Raw genomic sequence first — 19892 nt, 5'->3', positions numbered from 1 at the left:
TTGTAATCTTTAATTTGGTTAAAGGGATGGCAATCTACTCTGGACCTTAGTAACATTCATGTTTTTCCTCGTAGTATTGACTTGCCAACCTGATTGTGGGGTTCAAGTTGGATTAATTTTTTATTTTGTTTTTTTGTTTTTTAAGGTGAGGTACATGATTTAATATTTGAAAAATAGACTATTGGATAACAGATGTGGGGAGGAAATCTTGTTTAACCACTCAACCAAATCACCTTATGCTCTGTGGTTCAAACTCCACACTAGAAGTAATAAATCCTAGATGAGAATTGAATGGATGCCTCAAGTTTTCTTCTTATATATTTTCATATTCATATTTTTAGTAACTTTCCAGGATTTTCCTTCATTTTTGAGAGCCAGAGTCCTTTGAAGCGTCTTTAAGGCACTTTCAACTCTCTATTAAAATATTTAGAGGGTACACCAGTGACTTCGTCATATTTGAGAAGCTACATATTAATTATATATACACATTTTCCTTTTCCCTTGTAAAAAAAAAAGGGTAAGCCTAATATACATTTATCACATGGGGAGACTTGGGCGCGAACAACTAATTATGTACTCAACCTGAGATTACTTTGATGCAAAACATGCATCCCGGAACCTCGTTCTGTTCCTTGTTCAATTGTCGACAATAAAATCACTAAGACATCCTCTGCATCTTCCTTGCTAGCAAATTCCATGCTCGTTTGGAAAAGTGGTAACATGGTCGAATGGCTCCATTGTTTTGTCCTTGAGCTGCCTCCCTTATGCTGATGCTGCTTCAATATGTTTTCTGGACTGCTTCCAACAATGTTCAACACTTCCTCTTCTCTATCAACATGAATTACACTCTCCAAGCTCATCTCAACTTCTATAACCCACTCTGGATCAGAAACAAAACGAAACTCTGGTGTACCGAATCCCACCAAACTCGAACACAAAAAAACCAAGACAAGCCTTTCGGTAATGATAACAAACTTTCCTGACTGTTTGAGTGCTTTGCACGTGACAAATATCTCATCCTTAAGCTTATTGTCATTGGCTTCCAGAAGCATTGATGTCCCAATGGCTTCTTCCCAGGAGTATTTCCGCAGGGGGAGTTCCTTGTCTAAAGGCCTTGGAAAACGGATCTGAAAACGACGGGGTCGGTGGAGGCTACTTCGGTTTCTAATGCTCTGTGCAGTTTTTCCGGTCACTTCAAGAATGCTAGCCACGGGTCTTGCCACAAGTCCTGCAGTTCCAAGTGCTATTCCTGCAGGAAATGAGAGAACCCAAATCTGTTATAATGATGTGGATGACAATGGTGGTTATAATGGACAACAACAACTGCATTTATTGTTACCTGAGAGGACTCCTGGAAGGCCATGTTTCTCGGCTCCCCGTATTGGAGATTGAAGGAATCCAGTGAGGCCCTGGAAAGGAAGAAAATTAAGGAAATTATGACATTAATCATATATTTCCAAACTTCATTTATCTCCAGAAAGAAGTTTACAGATAGACCTTGAGAGAACTTTGCAAATATGTCATAGTTTTAAGATTTATGTAACAATATGCATGGAGGAAAGCATGAATCCCCAACGCAGTAAGTAGACAAATTCTAGTTCTATTTGCAATGTGTCTTGTACAGTTATTTTTGTGCATCTATGTCTAAGCATGTAGTTTCTATAACAAGATTGTGAAATTGCGAAATGTCACTCTCCCATTGATTTACTCAGTTGTAAATTAGTATCCACACAACATGGATGGCCTTTGTACAAAACCACTGCTGAATTTAGTCAGAGTGGGGTCCCAACCCATTACCACAAATAATAAATACCCATTTTTTTTCATCTTCTCTATTTAGTTCCATTTGTTATCGTTTTTGTGGCTAAATCAGTTTTCGTCTCTAAAACTCAACAGGAGACTCTCTGACATCATTATTGTCATAACAACAGGGCTATGAAACCAACACATGCACCATGAGATGTGATTGAATCTTTTAAAATGTAAATTATTTTCAAATAGGATACACTTAGTCCAGGGGCAGAGCCAGGATTTTCTTGTAGTGGGGGCAAACTATGATTTGTTGCATAGTTGAAGAACTTGAATGGAGGGAGATGAGGGTGTGGGGGCAAAAATTGGAGGGAGATGAGGGTGTGGGGGCAAATGGGTAGAAAGGTGAGGGAGTGGGGACAAATGGGGCATGTAATTAGTTGAAAATATAAAGTTCTGTGGGGGCAATTGCCCCCAGCAGCTCCTTACTAGCTCCGCCCCTGACTTAGTCCATATCTTATCACTCAAATCTTTAAGTATGGTTTCCTCTTCATCCTTGTAATTTTCCCACAAGTTCTCTCAAGTAATTAAAATTACATACAAAGCATCAACAAATGAGATAAGATGCAGTTTCTAAAGAACATTAAAGATAACTTATATAAGGAGAAATGCTGCTGAAGAAATTAAGAGGTTTACCTCTAAGAATTCATTTAGTACACCTTTGCTGTGTGATGCTAGACCTTTCTGCTGTTTTTCCATTTTGGAAACGGCCTGTTCGTCAAATGTAAATGCAACGATGCTCTGCAAGCAAAGCAAAAACATCTTGGTCCCAAAAATGAAAAGCGTTTCATGGGGGGACAGGTCACTTACATTGGACATGTATGTCCCTATACCTTTTGTGCAGATTTACTGAACTGAGTTGTGGCATTGCTTATAGCATAGACTGTATTGCTAAGAAGGCTTGTGGTACCTTGTGCCATGCCTGTAATTAGTCCAGCAGGGCTCTGCAGAAACATAAGTTAATGTCCAATTTTGTAAGATATAGCTTTACTCTGATCCTGCTAAAAAGCTTTGAATAGTATGAAATGTTGCACACCTGCAAAATGCCTTTGGCAGGAACTGATAAAAAATCTTTGATGCCGAGCCCCAGATTTCTGGCAAATCCCATAGGATTACCTATTACACCAGCAGAACCAAATACCTGCAATTTAAATAGTAGCAGAAGAGGCATTATGAGAGCTAAAAGTAGGAAGTGAACATTAAATTATTGTAAAGGAGAATATGGTTGTTAACATTGAAAATTAAAAGAAATGGCTTTTAATCAAGGTTAATTTTTGATGTCAAGGTACATGTACCTCCTGGACACTGGAAAATTTTGGACATGAGGAAACATTGAGAAAATGATGGATTATTGAGATCAAACTTCAATTATAAAGTATAATAAAATAAAATAAAACTATGCAATCCATCAGGGAATTCCTATAATAATCCACAATGGCAGTCATCTTCCTTGTTATTTTGCTACACCTTTATTCTAAAGAAAAATCAAATGACGTTAAGATCTCCATCAGTAACTGAAGTTAATTCCCAGAGGTCCTAACATAATCAACTTCTTTCGAAAATTGATTTCTCACATTTCTATCTGTAGGGCTGTCCACTCCTCTTAACACCCAAGGATATTGTTCAAATGCACCACAAAATCGAATTAATACCAAGAAAGCACATGCCAGCTTGTCCTCCACTTCTAGAGATATCTTATCCCAAACCATTAGGATGTACTTTTGGAAGTATAAGCCAACCAAAACCTTTCTTCCCTGAGAGATCCACAACCACAACGTAATCCACTATTTCCATTTTAGTTTTCTGAAAGAATATTACATTAAACCCCATCTCTTAACTGTATTTTTAACTACCACCCTTTTATCACTCAAGTTTTAGTCCCTCACATTCTAGGACAAGATTTTGAGATTCATTTCTTCCTTTTACATCCTTTACTTTGTTCTCTAAGTCATCGAAATTGCAAATGTTCCACAAATTGTGGTGTATGTAGTTAAAATAACGTGATTATTCCCATTCAATATAAAATATAATTATTTTAGGCGGTCAAGTTCTTAGAAGAAGAATTATAAAAAGTGATTGTCACGTCTCATTGTGAGAGCTTGGCAGATATTTATATTAGATAATGTGTAAATAGACATAAATGCCCTTACATAGAAAATAAAAATAAATGGGGTAAATATATCAACTAAACCCAACTTGACAAGATGAGAATTAGTGACAAAAGGAACAACAGACTTTGTAAGCATGTCGGCAAACTGATTTGAAGAAGATACAAAGACTGTCTGAATGACACCAGATCGGACTTTCTCCCTGAGAAAGTGAGCATCAACCTTTATATACTTTGTTCTCTCATGAAAAACAGAATCTAAAACAAGCATAATAGCAAACTTGTTGTCACAAAACAAAGCGAAGGAACTAGAGACAGGGAACCCCAGCTCCATCAGTAAAGATTGAAGCCAAAGAAACTCACATGTGCCAAGGGCCATACCTTGATACTCAACTTTAGCAGAAATGCGGAAAACAACACTCAATTTCTTACTTTTTCAAGAGATCAAGTTACCACCATGGAAAGTGTAGAAACTGGAGGTAGATCTTCAGTCTAAAAGAAAATCAACATCAGTGAAATAGGACAAATAAGGTTGAGCAATGAACGAGTAGAAAAGTCCAAGACCAGGATGCAACTTCAAGTATCGAAGAATGCGATAAACGACCTCAAGATGAGAAGTGCGTGGAGCATGCATGAACTGATTGACTACATTAACCAATGTCAAATCTGATTTAGTGTTAGATAAATCAGACAGCCTACAAGTTTCTGATAAGAATGACCAAATAATAGATCCCTAGATTCGGCATGAAGGCGATGATTTTGATCCATAGGAGAGAAAGCAGGACGACAACCAAGCATATCAGTGTCCTGAAGAAAATCCAATATATATTTACGCTAAGATAACGAAATACCATGGCGAGAACATGCCACTTTTATCCCTGAGAAGTACTTGAGAGGACCTAAGTCCTTAACCTCAAAAACACGACTCAATAACATCTTTACCCTGTCAATCCACTAGATATCATCTCCAGTAAGAATAATATTATCCACATAAACCAGAACAATGACACAATGACCATCCTATCCTCGACGTATAAAGCACGTATGGCTTGAGTGGCATCTGGAAAACTCCATAGATAAGATGACTTCAGAAAAGCATTGAAGAGGCGACATACCTTCCCCGAATACTCCCCTTGAAGACGAAATCCATGAGGGGGGTCTATATAGATAATCTCAGTCAGATTATCATTTAAAAATGCATTTTTCACATCGAGTTGGTGAAGAGGCTATGGGTGACAGGCAGCAAGAGAGATAAAGAGACGAACAGTAGTAAGTTTAGCTATAAGGGAAAATGTAGTGCCAAAATCCTTTTAATAGGAGTCTGCGTAAATCCCTTAGCAACTAGGCATGCCTTGTAACGGTTGATGGTGCCATCTAGGAGATACTTGACACTAAAAACCTATTTACAACCAACAATCCACGCCCCAGAGGGAAGGGGGACAAAATCCCAGGTGTGATTTTTCTGTAAAGCATCCATCTCAACTAGGCCTGTCAATGGATATTCGAAAATCCAAATTCAAATTCGAATTCGATTTGAAAAATCGGATATTATTCAAAATTTTCGGATATCAAATTCGAATTTGGATGTTATTTTAAGGTTCGAATGAGTTTCGGATACAAATTTGGATGTAGCGAAATCCGATTCGATAATATCCGCTCTAATTTAAATATATATGTTATATATTCATGTTATACAATTATATATATAGTCTTGTGTATTCATGTTACACAACGAAATTTATCTTTTAAATCTTTATCTTCTCTCAACCTAAAACGCACGAACCAGTAAATTTTATTGTAAATAAGAGAACCCCAAGAGTCATGTTGCACAACATATGATCTCCTTTTCTCCTCTATCTCTTCTATCTTTTTTAATCTTACATTTCTACCACCAAAATTGGTATCGTAGTTCAGGATCCCCTTTTTTAGAACTAGAGCTGGAGTTTAAGGTAGCCAAATCATGGTATATTGTACATGTTAATATAATAGGCTCCAGATTCGAGTACATGAATACCCGAACAAAAACAGATCTGACTGACTTATATTATCATTTTTTGTTGTTTCATCCTGTTCTTTTATTTTTGTAAAGTGAGGTGCCCCTTTTCTTTTTACTACAACCGTACTTGCTAAAAATAATAAAAGTCTGCCTATTATGTAAGAATTAATAGGATGCAAAATATTTAAAAGAAGATGCTAGATGAATGGATCACATTATAGAAGCAGTATAAGATGGACAAACTGTGCTCAGGGCATAACAAACATAAGCTCACCTTGTACATTTCATGGAGGAGTTGACGAGTATAGTGTCTAATGAGGATCTCTTCGAAGGATTCCCAGCTACCCATATGATGTGCAATGGCCAATTGTCTAAGATAGACTGGTGCTCCCTCAACATCAGCAAGAGCCATAAGGCCTCTCTGAAAAGTGAGGTTATGAGTACTGGTCAGCTGTCAATCCTCAACACACATCCTGATACCAATTTTAAAACCTCTACTGGAAGAGTGAGAAATATATTTTATGGACATTTTGAGCTATGATGCAGACTACAAACAATTTGAGCTACATAAACATAAGACTCCTTCAAATGAGTTGGAAATTCTTATTCAAGCCTCTTATGACACTAGTACATTGGGACAGCAAAGCCAATAATTTGATTCTGCATTTTCTTGAGACGATGAAAACACAGGTTAATCAAACTTATCAAGAAAGAAAAACGACGAAAGAATACCATTATCAATAATTGTTCGTTGCAAGTGTGATTCCAAATAAGTTAAAATTCATATCCAAGATCTTAGAATCATGACATTATGTTTAGCCGATGGGGTGGGTTGTCCAGATGCCATCATAAGGTAATTTCAAGGGATTATTCTATTGAGTGAACGACGGGTGAGATTAATAGGGGGAGGTGATAAGGTGTTTATTACTTTATCAGACTAATATTCCTTCAGAAATTAAATATTATTTGTTATCAATATGTAATGAAGTCCCACACGAGCACTAACCTGAAAAGCACAATAACCCATTTTACCAGTCTTTCTTAGGGATAATTACAAGATAAAAAATGAAAATCTATTATAACGCATTAATAAAGAAGTCTGTACTTGCATTAAACCTCCACCATGCTAGCCGTATTAAATATCCTATATTTGAAACACTAGTTTGCTCTCCACTGCTCTTTTTTTCTTGATAATTTTAAACTTTCAAAGAAGAAAATTTTACAAGCAAGAAGACAACTTTGAGCTCTCTGTTGCATTAAGTACCAAACAATACCCAATTGGAATATACATCTCATCAACCAATCTGACCTGAAGCTAGAAGTACAATTTGATGTTAAAGAGAGTATATTTAATGAGCCATTTTGCTTCAAGTAGGAAACCATTTTGACTGAATTGTGCTAGAGACTTGCTGGATTCAAAAAAAGTTGATGCCCGTGTTAAGTTGCTCAGAGCTTCAATCCAAGTCAAACCCAAGGTTTATGCAGGACGATGAAATAATCTTCGCTTTCATGCAAAAACCTACGGTTATCGTGCAAATAAGAGGTACGGATTCTTTTGGAATCCTGGAATAATCTTTTTTGTATTTTGATATTCTCACCTGAAAACTGGTGCCACTGATATGACCAAGAGATTCTGCGGATGCAATACCTTCATTTCTGAGCATCCAAGGAGCACTGGAAAAGCTGTAGGATGAGAAGCATCATGCATACAACTTTATTAAAAAATGCAAAGATAATGCATTAATGTAAAGTTATCATGCAAAACAAGGTAGAACCAGTCCCAATATAAAAAAAAAATGATATATAAGGACTGACCTATGGAATTACTACTGGCTAGATCAAAATAAATAATAATATTCCAATTACATAGTTTAGGGCTTCAAGCTCATTGATTTATTCCTACACAGCAAGGATGAATGAGAAATCAGTAGACAATTAGAGGTTCACCTTAAAGTCAACTTGATAGGAGCCAAATCAAATATTTCAACATATATCTTTTTCTGCCTTCTTGCTAAGAGATAAATTTTTTGCCAAGGAGCTCCAATTGGAAGTACTGAAGGCAATGATGGACTGCTGCAAATTTCTAGAAATTTAGAACCATTCCTGGAATAACGTTCTCCTCTATTTATGTTCACTGACTCATAATCCCGAGCATGTGCAGAACATTCTTTTAGAGAAACTGTACTAAAGGCAAGAGGGCGCAATGATGAATCTAGACATGGCAAGGTTCTGCTCTGCAGTCTTGAGATCACAGTTCTAACAAAGTTGAAGAAGCTTAGAATTATTTCTTCCTCTAGCTCAACACGCAATGCAGCTAATCTGCAAACATTAAAGAAAATATAATTATCACTTAAGTATTTAACTAAACTTTACTAAGATAAAAAACTCATGCAGTAGTGAACACCTTAAGTTTATATATTCAAAGGAAACCAATGAGACTTCCTTATTTCTCCATTTTGAAGCAGCTAACCAGAATATAGGTTCACATGAGCTGTCGGAAGAAATGTGCCTCACGGTTCTATTCTTGATCTTTAGGCTATCATCCTTATTTATGATCTGGCCTGCTGAATTACCTCCATATTCATGGTCAAAAGATAAGATAACAGGGTATGTGGCATTGCGCAACTGATTATCAATTTGCAAAGATGAAATTTGAAACGAAAACCGTTGGCATTCCACACTCTGCAGAACATCAATGTTGATGTCGTTTGCAGATGCATAAAGCAATTCCTACACACGTTGAAAAAAAAAGTGAACACATTAATAAGGAACTCAGAGAAAAGATATATTGATGTGTTCTTATGTTTTTGTTTTTTCAGCTTTTTGGTGGGTGGAACATGCGCTCTTTACTAATAAAGTTTGTTATATTGAATTGAATATAACTGTAGAATGTAAGTCTTGTATACAAACTGAAATATTGTTTCTATACACCTGAGGATAGGAGTCAATCAAGGAAATTCCAAAAAATGAAATGTGAACTGAAATCCTTTCACTGTAATCAAGAAATGTCTCCTGCTTATGATCGAGTTTCTTTTTTTCTTTGAAGCCAGAGAAACCCGTTTCGCTCATATCTTTGAAAAGATGATAACTTGAATCAATTACACTAAGAACCTGTCACACAAAAGGAATCCATTACTCTATTAGGAAACATATGCAAAAGATTTGTACCCATAAAAGCCAAACCATCACCTTAACTGCCCCTTCAGCACGGATATAGAGAAATAATCTTCTTCCAGGCTTCTGAAGACAGCAACAACAATGTAAGTGGCAAGAACAAGCCATAAAGATTTTTAATCTTATTCAGCAGACTTACATGAAATAAAATCCTCTACAGAGTTTCAGTGGCAGAGCTCTATTGCAGAAATATTTAGTGCTAAAATATAATTTATCTTGCACATTGCCTTTACCATCCATTAAAGTATGAAGAATATGAACAAGCAAGTATTTACAGGGGCAGAATCAAGGAAGTATGCATAGTCATACAAACTAGGGTAACCAATTTTATAATATGGGCATCCTGGTGAATGCATGGTTCTATGCTCCAGAAATGCCATTACATATGACATTCAGATGCATGAGAGTAGCTATAACAGGTTTGACATGGGATCATGAGAATGCCACCATGGTTTCTAGAATTGCCAAAATGATTTAGTCATAAATTCAAGGAGGCCAATAGAGGGAAAAAAAACTGAAGTTCAATGAAAGACAAATTTCGAACTCCATGATTCCATGAACCATGTATACAAACACATTGGTGAAGCCAAAAAACAAACACAAACAAACCTTCCTTTTTATAAAGGAAATATCAATGTGGTCATAACAAAAAAGAAGTATTGGTGATATTCTGGGTCGATAATAATATTTTTTATAAATTGTTTTTGTTTGTGTATCGTTCCTTAAACATAACAAGGGACCATCCAACAAATGATCCATTGATCATTGACATCTTTCATATAGATAAACCAAGCTTCTTTCATTGCGATCATTGACATCTTTGATAAATGTTACAAATGAAGACAAGAGAGTTTAGAGATGGGACCCCAAAGAGAACTTTCATAGTGATCTTTCCATTCAACTATTCCCCACTTGGTGCACATAGCTTCCCAAGCTTCCTTGGTTTGGTTGTGTGGCAAGCTTTCTTTATCTTTAAAAGGGCTCAAAATTTTTTACTGGCTCATACAATCTGCATGAGGAAAAAAAATCACCAACATTCTTCTTGATGTGCAAATTTTGATCATCTGCTTCTTCATTATGAATTATACTATAGATTTGTGGAATTAGTTGGATGATCTAGAAGACTGTGTGCCAGCTTCTCTAAGACTGATCATCATCTGCCTTTGGTTCTTGTTGTGCTATTTTGTGGAGGTTTCTTCTGTTTGCTGTTAGAGAAAAGTTAGAATATTCAAAAGCAAAGTGGAGGCTTTTGATTCATGAATCCCAAGAGGCTAAAGCTGAACTTTGATTTATTAGTAGAATTCATTTTGCAAAGAGTGCAAAAGTATATGGTTTGAAGACTTGGTGTGTCGATGAGACAACATTGTTATTGGTGATAGATGGTATTTTGGTGATTAGTTTTAGTTTTGCTTCAAGTAGTTCAATGAGGTCCTCAATTTTTTTCCCTTTGCTTCTTTTGTACATCGGGTTTCTCCACTTTTTTTTCATTTCCTCAACAATTACCTACCAAAAAGAAGGAACAAGAGTTGTATGTTCCGTTATAACTGTATGTGGAATAAATCATAACCTCTATTGTTGAAGAAGACCAAACAAAATGTTGGTAGAGCACATCAAAGATTATACACAGAAGAATAAGTTGTATATTCGACATAACCCAAAAACAACATAAAAACTAAAACTGACTCCATAATCAAAACATAAATTCGAAGTAAATCTGAAGTGGATGGACATTAAAGGTAGTTTTTGCATGCAAATCATTTACCAATAAAAAAACTGACAACTTAAATGTGTTAGAATTCAACATAATGGATCAAGAACTAAGTCAAGTACCTCAGATGTTGAAGGTAAGTATACAGGTATCTGTTCATTTACATCATCGAGAGTGTATGATCCCAAAACACGTTCCCCAGGCAGCTATGTGTTCCCAAATAAGGTACATTAGCAACCATTATAGTGTCCAGTCTTCAAAATAGAGAAAGGGGTCAACATACCTCAACAACAAGACGATGAGGGTAGCAAGGTTCATCCCATGCATATGGGCAAGATGTGTAAGAATGAACAATTGTTTCAAAATTTTCACATTTTTGTTGGTATATCCGCAGCCTCTACAAAATAGCAAAAAGCACCATAAACATATTTTACACGAAATGTAAAATAGAACACATCATAAAGAGAACTTATAAGAAGGCCACTACTATGTTACAAATAGGTCACATGGAATTAAAACAAAAATAGACATCAAGTTAGAGAAGGCAGATCTTGATATTTGGTTATTGGGTGCTAAGTACATATCAACTAAGAGCAGAGTAGATCTAAACCAGATAGATAACTACTACACCTATGTTATAATACTTCAACATATATAAAATGAAACAGAGAACCAAGAAAGAGACCCCTAAGATGTTGTCAACTGAGTCATTGATGATATAGATTTTAGATTTAATTACAATAGTTTCAATTTCTGTGTGCGAAGGAAGTCATCTGCATTTTCTAGTAGGGCAGACTGGCACACTATAGCAAGCTTTCAACTTGTTTGACTACATAAAATTCTTTGAACCAAGAAATTCAAGCATATAATTTCTAAAACACCTCACATGCAAGTGCTATGTGACAAATGCACGTATATCAAACCAAATAAAAAATTATAGAGAGAAACAAGTCTGGCCATGCTTTATAAATGCAAATGTTGGGCAATGGGCCAGGCCAAAAATGGTCCAGAGATAATCCTAGCTTGAGCCCCACCCAGCCTCAAACCTACTGTATATTAGAGATTTAACTATAAAAAAATTATGATATAAGTTAATGGGCTGAGTTGCCCAACGAGCCTAGCTCCCAAGCCTGAGCTTGGCCATCAACATGAGTCAGACCTAGCCCATCCCAATAACTAAACGGGACAAGTAACACTACCAAAAACCAGTCCATGATGAGCTGGACTGGGCCAAAACCCAGCCCATTGACAGCCCTATTAGTAGCACTATTGAGATGGAGCTCACCCAGGTAGGTTGAAGTTTATGGAAAGGAGGGAAGGTCGAAATTGCATGAATCAAGGTAGTGAAAAAGGATTTGTAGGTCTATATGTAAAGGGAGGAAATGGCCTTCGATGGTTTTGTTGTGCAATGTAGACCATTGACTATGTTAGAATTCTGTTCATACAAAACAGCCCTAAAGCTGTTCTAGGTATTGTGCGACAGCCCCTAGGCAAGCTTTTTTGAATTTCGTAGTGGACATTTATGCAATGGGGCCCACCTTATGTTATGTATGTGGGCCCCACATACTTTATTAGTTAAATTTATTATGTAGAAAAGAGAGCTGAACCTTTTTAGTGTTGCTGTGTTCGGCTTTCTCTAATGTGGGTTGCAATCGATAATGAGAATTACTACAATTTTATTTTGCCAATGGTGAAATCTTCTCAATTGAGGAGAATTGATGGGGACATCAAATCTTGAAGAGTAGTTTTTAGTTTTTATTACGACTTTAATTCTATGTTTTTAGGGTTTATTTTCATGTTTTACTGGCACATGGTCTTAGTATAATATTTTAAGATAATTTAGCAACTTTACTTTGTCTTTTATTTAAGTTTATTAAGATTTGAAAATTAGGAGAGAAAAAGTTACAAAAATTAGGTATTTTAATTTTATTAGGATTCTTGGTTGATTTTCTTTATTTGTAGATTGTATTAGAGTTTATTTATGGAGAATGAATGAAATAAACAAGAAATTTCCGTTTTCTTTTGAATATTGGTGCATTCAACATGGTTGATGCCATGGAAATCATTGGGGTGATTCCAAAATAAATATCATTTTTTTCTTTCTTTAATTTTCTTCTTATCCCCTATCTCTTCTTCAATCTATCTTTTCTTAACTTATTATTATTTGTCAGAGATCAAGAAACCTTTAATCCTCTCAAGAACCCAACTCATAAATTTTGTTTTCTTGATTTTTCAAGAAATCTTGAATTCTTGATTCTTGATTCTTGAAACCTACAAACTTCAACCCTTAATCCTTCCCCACTTTCATTAACCCTTACTTCATCAATCTTCTAAACCAAATCTACCCTATACCCAAATATCTTAAATCCCCTATTTTACCTAAATCAAATTCTATTTTCTTATCTCTCCTATTGTCATCCAAATCCTTAACCCAATCCCCAACAAGATTTCCCTAAATCCCCTATTTTTTTCCAAAATCAAATTCCATTTTTCTTATCTCCCCTCATTGCCCTGCATCACACTCTCTCTCATCTTCTTCTTCTCTTTTCTTTCTCCCCTTCTATTACTTGCTCTAGGACTTGTTGGTTTCTTACTTGGTACCAGAGATTTTCTCTTCTACTCTTTTTATTCTTTTCTCTAATTATTTACCCTAATTTTCTGCAATTTTGAGGTAAAAAAAAGATTTTTAATCCCTAGTTATGTTACAAGTGAAACCCTAGATGTGTATCTAGGGCCTTGTTGGTGGTTGTGAGTGCTTGTGGTTGTTTTTTGGGGTTTTGGGAGCTTTACAAACAGATGTTTTGTGTTTGGTGGTGTTTACATCATTTTTTGGCCATTTTGGGGTTTTTTTTATTTTCTCAAAATCGCAACTCTAGGTTTGTCATCTACCATTGCCGCCCCTCTCATAGGTGTTTTCTAGACCTATTGTTATTACTTCGACGGGTTTTTTTTCCCTCCAATGTGTTACGTTTCTCGACTTGCCTTTTAGTGCACATCGATGGCCACTCTCATAGATGCTCGGGTTCCCATGGGTGGTCATCGTGGAGGCCATAGTGGTCCCACATGGTGGTCTCGTCGTAATACTGATAGATGTAGTTGGAAGTGCAACTATTGTGGAAAGATTGAGCATACAGAGGATTACACTTGGGACAAATGGGGACGTCCTGATTATGCCCACCAAGCATGTGTCGATATGTCTTTAGCCTTTGTTATGCAACCCTTTGCTCCCAAGACCATGGTTATTGATTCTAAGTCTCAGGACAACATCACTGCTTAGCTTAGTCAGATTCTCCAAAAGTTGTCAAGTCTACCCTCTCTTTCATATGTTCCCAACATAACCATGGCCAATATAGGTAAATCTGTTGTGTAGCTGCTCAATCCCCTTCATCTTGAGTTATTGATTCTGGAGCTAGCGCTCACATGTCTGGTATCTCCTCAATCTTTTCTAATTTTTGCTCATCTAAATCTCATATTGTCTTAGTTGATGGATCTTCTCTATCGGTGCTTGGACCTGGTGATCTTCATCCAACTAATTTCATGACACTAACTTTTGGCTTATTTGTTCCTGAGTTTCCATTCAATCTTCTTTCTATGAGTCAACTAACAAAATCATTGCACTGTTCTGTAACATTTTCTCCTATCTTTGGTGTTTTTCAGGACATTAGGACAAAGAAGGTGATTGGTTCGGGGCATGAGCGTAATGGGCTGTATTTTCTAAACCATGAAAAGTCAATTCCTTCTTTGAGTGCTACAGTCTCTCCTCTACATTGGCATTATCGCTTAGGTCACCTGTCATTGCAAAAGTTTAGTCAAGTTGTTTTTACGTTGAGTCTTCTTTCCGTTTTGGAATGTGAGGCTTGTCAATTAGGCAAGCATCAACGTAGTAGTTCCCCCCCAGTTTAGAGTGTCGTCAGTTGAGTCCTTTTGATGTAGTTCATTTAGACATTAGAGGTTCTAAAAGGATAAAGAGTACTTCTGATTTTTCTTATTTTGTCATTTTTGTAAATGATTATTCTCAAATGACTTGGCTTTTTTTAATGAAGGATCATCTGAACTACCAAAAATCTTTTTAGGATTTTATAATGAAATATTTGTTCAATTTGAACGACATGTTAAAATATTTCGTTCTAACAATGCCCTTGAGTATACCAAAAACTGTATATCTGATTTCTGTAGAGACCATGGTATTATTCATCAGACTACTTGTCCACACACTTCCCAACATAATGGTATTGCCAAGCGTAAGCTTCATCATATTTTGGATGTCACTCCCATGTTATTGTTTAACATGTACATTCACAAACCTTATTAAGCAGTTGTAGTTCTTACTGCTTGTTACCTTATTAATTAGGTTCCTACACCTGTCTTGGGTAGTCAGACTCATTTTTTCTTGTTATATTATAATGTCATGTCCTTCCCTATGGTTCCGTGTGTCTTTGGGTGTGTTTCTTTCGTCTACATTCTTGGGACTGGTCTTGATAAGTTGTCTCCTCGTGCTATTAAGTGTCTTCTTGGGTTACTCTAGAGCTCAAAAGGGCTATCGTTGTTATGATCCTGTAGAACATCGGTATTATACTAGTACTGATGTTACTTTGTTTGAGTCTACTCCCTTCTTCTCTACTACGGGTCGTTAGTTTGATTCTGATCTTGTAGCTTCTCTTTAGGGGAGTTAGTTTTGCCTACAGTTTCTCTTTCAATGTCCTCTCCTCCACATTTGCCGTTTTATCGACGCTCTTAACATTGTCCAATTGTATCATATGGTCTGGCCGTAGCCACACCAACACCTAAGGACCTTCTTGCACCATCACCTAACTCTATTGAGGACCTCCCACCATCTCCCACAGCTCTCTCATCCTCTAGGTAACCTAGCATTGTGGAAAGGTATTCGTTCTTTCGCTAAGCATCCTATATCAAATTTTGTGTCTTTCCATCGCCTTTCATCTACTTTTTGCCCATTTGCATTTTCGTTGACTACTGTTTCTGTCCCTAGTTCTTATCGCCAAGCTCTGACTTCTTCTGGACGGAAACTTGCGATGGATGACGAGATGCATGCATTTTATCATAATGAGACATGTGAACTCACTCCTCTTCCTTCTGGGAAAATAATTGTTAGTTGTCTTTAAGTGTACATAATAAAGCATCAACCAGATGGATCTATTGATCACCTTAAAGCTCGGTTGGTGCTAAAGGGTACACTCAAACTTATGGTGTGGATTATTGTGAGACTTTTTCACCTATTGCTGGACTCAACCCTATTAGAATTCTTATGTCTATTGCAGTAAGTTCTAACTAGCCACTATACCAACTCGACTTCAAAAATGCATTTTTGGATGGCGATTTACAAGAGAGTGTATATGGATCAGCCCCTATGTTATGTTGTTGAAAGGAAAGAACATATGGTGTGTAGGTTGAAGAAAACGTTGTATAGGTTGAAACAAATTCCGCATGCTTGGTTTGACAAATTTAACTATGTGGTGCTTCGGTATGGGTTCAAGCGTTCTACCTCTAATCATTCCGTACTTACTCATCATTCCACCTCGTGTACCATTATTCTCATTGTCTATGTGAATGACATCATTATCATTGGTAGTGACTTTATGGGTATTGCTTAGTTGAAGGCTCATTTGGTACTCAATTCCATACAAAGGACTTAGGCCTTCCTCGTTACTTCCTTGGGATTGAGGTTGCATATTCTAAGGAAGGTCTCATTCTATGCGAATGCAAGAATGTGTTGGACTTATTATCTGAGACGGGCACTTTGGGATTTCGTCCAATTGATACTCCCATGTATCCTTCTGTCAAACTTGATGTTGAATTAGGGGGAGATTTTAGGACACTGGGAGGTACAAACGGTTGGTTGGCAAGCTTATCTATCTTACAGTTACACGTCCTGACATTGTTTATGTTGTGAGAGTGGTCAATCAATTTATACATGCCCCTCGACAACCTCATTGGGAAATGTCTGTCGTATTCTACGTTATCTTAAAGGTGCTCCTGGAAAGGGTCTCTTGTAACGTCCTTCATCTTCTTGACTATTTCTAGATAGTCTGATGCTAACTGGGCTGGGAGCCGTTCTAATCACTGGTCCACCTCTGGTTATTGCACATTTGTTGGTGGAAATCTTGTTATTTAGCATAATAAGAAGCAAAACGTGGTGGCCCGCTCAAGTGCTAAAGCTGAGTATCGTGCAATGGCTCATACTGCTTCTAATATGTTGTGGGTTCATTCTCTTTATCGTGACATGGGTGTTGATGCTTCATTACCTATGTAGATGTTTTGTGACAATCAGGCTACCATATTTATTGCTAGCAACTCTGTCTTTCATGAGCGCACCTAACATATTAAAGTTGATTGTCACTTTGTTTGAAATTTACTCATGCGTAAGCAGATTGTCACACCCTATGTGAAGTCGAGTGATCAGTTGGGTGATTTCCTCACTAAGCCCTTATCTCGTTTACTTTTTTCTTCTTTATGTATCAAGCTAGGCATCTTTGATATGTATATTCTAGCTTGAGGGGGAGTGTTAGAATTCTATTCATACAGAACAACCATAGGGCTGTTCTGGGTATTATGCGACAGCCCCTGTTCTCGATTTTGTGCGACAGCCCATAGGAAGACTTTTCTGAATTTCGTGGCGGGCTTTTATGTAATGGGGCCCACCTTATGTTATGTATGTGGGCCCCACATACTTTATTAGTTAAATTTACTATGTAGAGAAAAGAGCCGAACCCTTTTAGTGCTGCTGTGTTTGGCTCTCTCTCTTTCTCTCATCTTCTTCTTCTCCTCTCTTTCTCCTCCTCTATTACTTGCTCTAGGATTTGTTGGTTTCTTACTGACTGCACCAGTGAGAACGAGTGCATTGGTGCAGGTAGAAGCTGTACAAAGATGGGAAGGCTGAAATTGACAAGGATCAAGGTCACGAGAAAGGATCTGAATGCCTAAGCATTAATGGAGGAAATGGAATTGATGGAGTAGAATGGTTAAACAAGAGTGCAAGTTGATCCCAGACAGTAGGGATGGCCTAATGTGCAAAAACCATTTTTATATGCAATACAAATGCAAGAATTCACATTACATATTATCATCATTGTCATCACTGACCTCTTCGACATCAAAGCTTTATCCCAAAACTTGCTCAATTCACACTATACAAGTATACTGCTACTAGAAATATAAAACAGGATGGGCGTATGACTACTCCATCAGTTTCCGTAACATAATCACTGGAACATAAAGAAGATTCTCTGACAACTACGTACCTCTTTCGAAAAATTGTCAATTCTGTATGGCATAAACCCAGTATTGTCGTCAGATAGCAGAATCAAGTGTGTCCCTGAATTTCCATGGGGGCTGCTAACAATCTTTTTGTCTCTAATGGAAACATCAGCATTCTGCACTTCAACCCGTATCATATTTAATGCACCACACACGTAATTTCGCATTTTGACCTGAGTATCTCCTAGATGATCAGGAAAGAAGCTACCTGACCATAGCCACCCAGGTTCACTAAATCGAAGGGAAACCAGCAACTCCCTACAACAATTGAGCCAATAATAAAAAGAGAGTTTATTGAATCACATTTTTCCATGTAAATGCATCAATCAAAACATGGAAACAAGTCTAAAATGTTCAAACTGTCACGTCTGTGTTTAAATGGAAGGGAAAAAGACATGTTGAGTGAAGATGATAATAAAGGACAAATAATACAGCTAGAACTCCAGAAAGTAGAATATTAGAAAGAACAGATATCCAGAATAATCAAATAGGCTCTGGCTGGATAACTAAAGCAGATCAACACCTTGTTGTGTCCACCCAATGAAGATGAGAATGTTGCCCGATACCCAAATGGAAAACTGAATCAGTTCCCTTTTGCTTGTAACATAAGTCCTTGCTGCATGCATTACTGATGACATATCTGAAGAAAATGAAAATACAAGGTTAAAACTAAATATTGGAACTAAATTAAAACACTATCAAGAGAATCATGCTCCCACTAAAGACAAACAGTCTACTACTATGTGCAGATACAGAAAGGATATGACTGATAAGTGTGGATATGACATGTTCACTTAAAATAGAAGTATCTGATAGGAATACACCACAGGTAAAATCTTCCATTTTTGAACTATGCACGTAACATAAAGCACAGTATTCAGCGTGCTAAAATAAGGTATTTAACATCATTGAAGAGACAATAAAGCACTTGACGCATTGGACTCTCTGTATACCATCAAGGTCATCCAATTACCTGGGTTGGAAAGTGATAGCCCTTGTCCGACCAGAAAATGGACCAGCGAGCTGACTCGATGTGACAGATAGAATGAATGCGCCGGATGTAAATGTTCGAGGAACCACCACGCTAGTTGAACCACTTGCTGGAACAAGAAAAAATGGGCTAGACCACACAAAACCTTTGTTATTTTCAGTAACACATTCAGGCAGGCATGTACTCAATTTCACCATAATTTCACTTGCAGAAGAACTAGGATGAGGAGAATACATAAATGCTTCAACCTTTCTGCACTCATTGTCTACAAGATCAGAACCATTCTCACCCTCTTCAGGCCATTCATATTGGCTGCTCATACTCGCTGTGTTCTCTAAATTGTTCAAAGAAGTTTGTCGAGTATCTAGATTATGCTTATCAGAGTTCTCAAGACAATGTGCAGAAGTATCTTTAGCAATCAAATGCCTGCTCAGAAACCTATGGGCATGTAGGTTGGCATTCTCCTGTAAGATGGTGTAGTTTTTTGAAAAAGAATTCCTCGTATCATCAATATTTTTTGGGGTAGCATATGAATCCTGCTTAGAAAATAGTAGGCCAAGGCCATGTTTTCTGGGTAGAAGTTGATCCTCCCCAGTCAAATGGTAACAGGAGGGAATAGTGCAGCCATCTCCTTTCATTTGATTGCCCGAATCTGCAACAGTAAGTGGCAAACCACTGCAATTATATAGCAGAAAAGGAACTGAGATGCAGAATTCCCGAGCACCACAGAATGTGTCCATAACTTTCTCCACAGTAACGTATATAGGACCTATAAAAATATTTCAAATGTTATTAGTAAACATTTGCATAAAACCTTGAGGCATAGAAAAGA

The 19892-nt window shown here is 37.0% G+C and overlaps 1 protein-coding gene across 4 annotated transcripts in view; it reads right to left on the bottom strand.

The window, feature by feature from the left end:
* Positions 1-383: 383 nt before the first annotated feature.
* Positions 384-19892, bottom strand: part of LOC147388379 (vacuolar protein sorting-associated protein, putative (DUF1162)) — a 91074-nt gene continuing 71565 nt past the window's right edge. For all 4 annotated transcript variants that reach the window (XM_086420414.1, XM_086420415.1, XM_086420416.1 and 1 more), the window contains 16 exons: positions 19043-19829; positions 18593-18709; positions 18054-18327; positions 11078-11191; positions 10917-11000; positions 9102-9152; positions 8844-9023; positions 8317-8642; positions 7860-8231; positions 7511-7595; positions 6187-6333; positions 2846-2950; positions 2643-2753; positions 2446-2550; positions 1340-1409; positions 384-1249 (listed from right to left, as the gene is read on the bottom strand). In XM_086420414.1, coding sequence (XP_086276540.1) covers positions 570-1249; positions 1340-1409; positions 2446-2550; positions 2643-2753; positions 2846-2950; positions 6187-6333; positions 7511-7595; positions 7860-8231; positions 8317-8642; positions 8844-9023; positions 9102-9152; positions 10917-11000; positions 11078-11191; positions 18054-18327; positions 18593-18709; positions 19043-19829 — 3608 coding nt within the window. In that variant the 3' untranslated portion in view covers positions 384-569. The remainder of the gene's footprint in view (positions 1250-1339; positions 1410-2445; positions 2551-2642; positions 2754-2845; positions 2951-6186; positions 6334-7510; positions 7596-7859; positions 8232-8316; positions 8643-8843; positions 9024-9101; positions 9153-10916; positions 11001-11077; positions 11192-18053; positions 18328-18592; positions 18710-19042; positions 19830-19892) is intronic.

The sequence above is a fragment of the Akebia trifoliata genome, chromosome 13, assembly GCF_017979445.1.
Source record: "Akebia trifoliata isolate Shusen 1 chromosome 13, ASM1797944v1, whole genome shotgun sequence".
Lineage (NCBI taxonomy): Eukaryota > Viridiplantae > Streptophyta > Magnoliopsida > Ranunculales > Lardizabalaceae > Akebia > Akebia trifoliata.
This window is presented reverse-complemented; position numbering and strand designations above follow the sequence as displayed.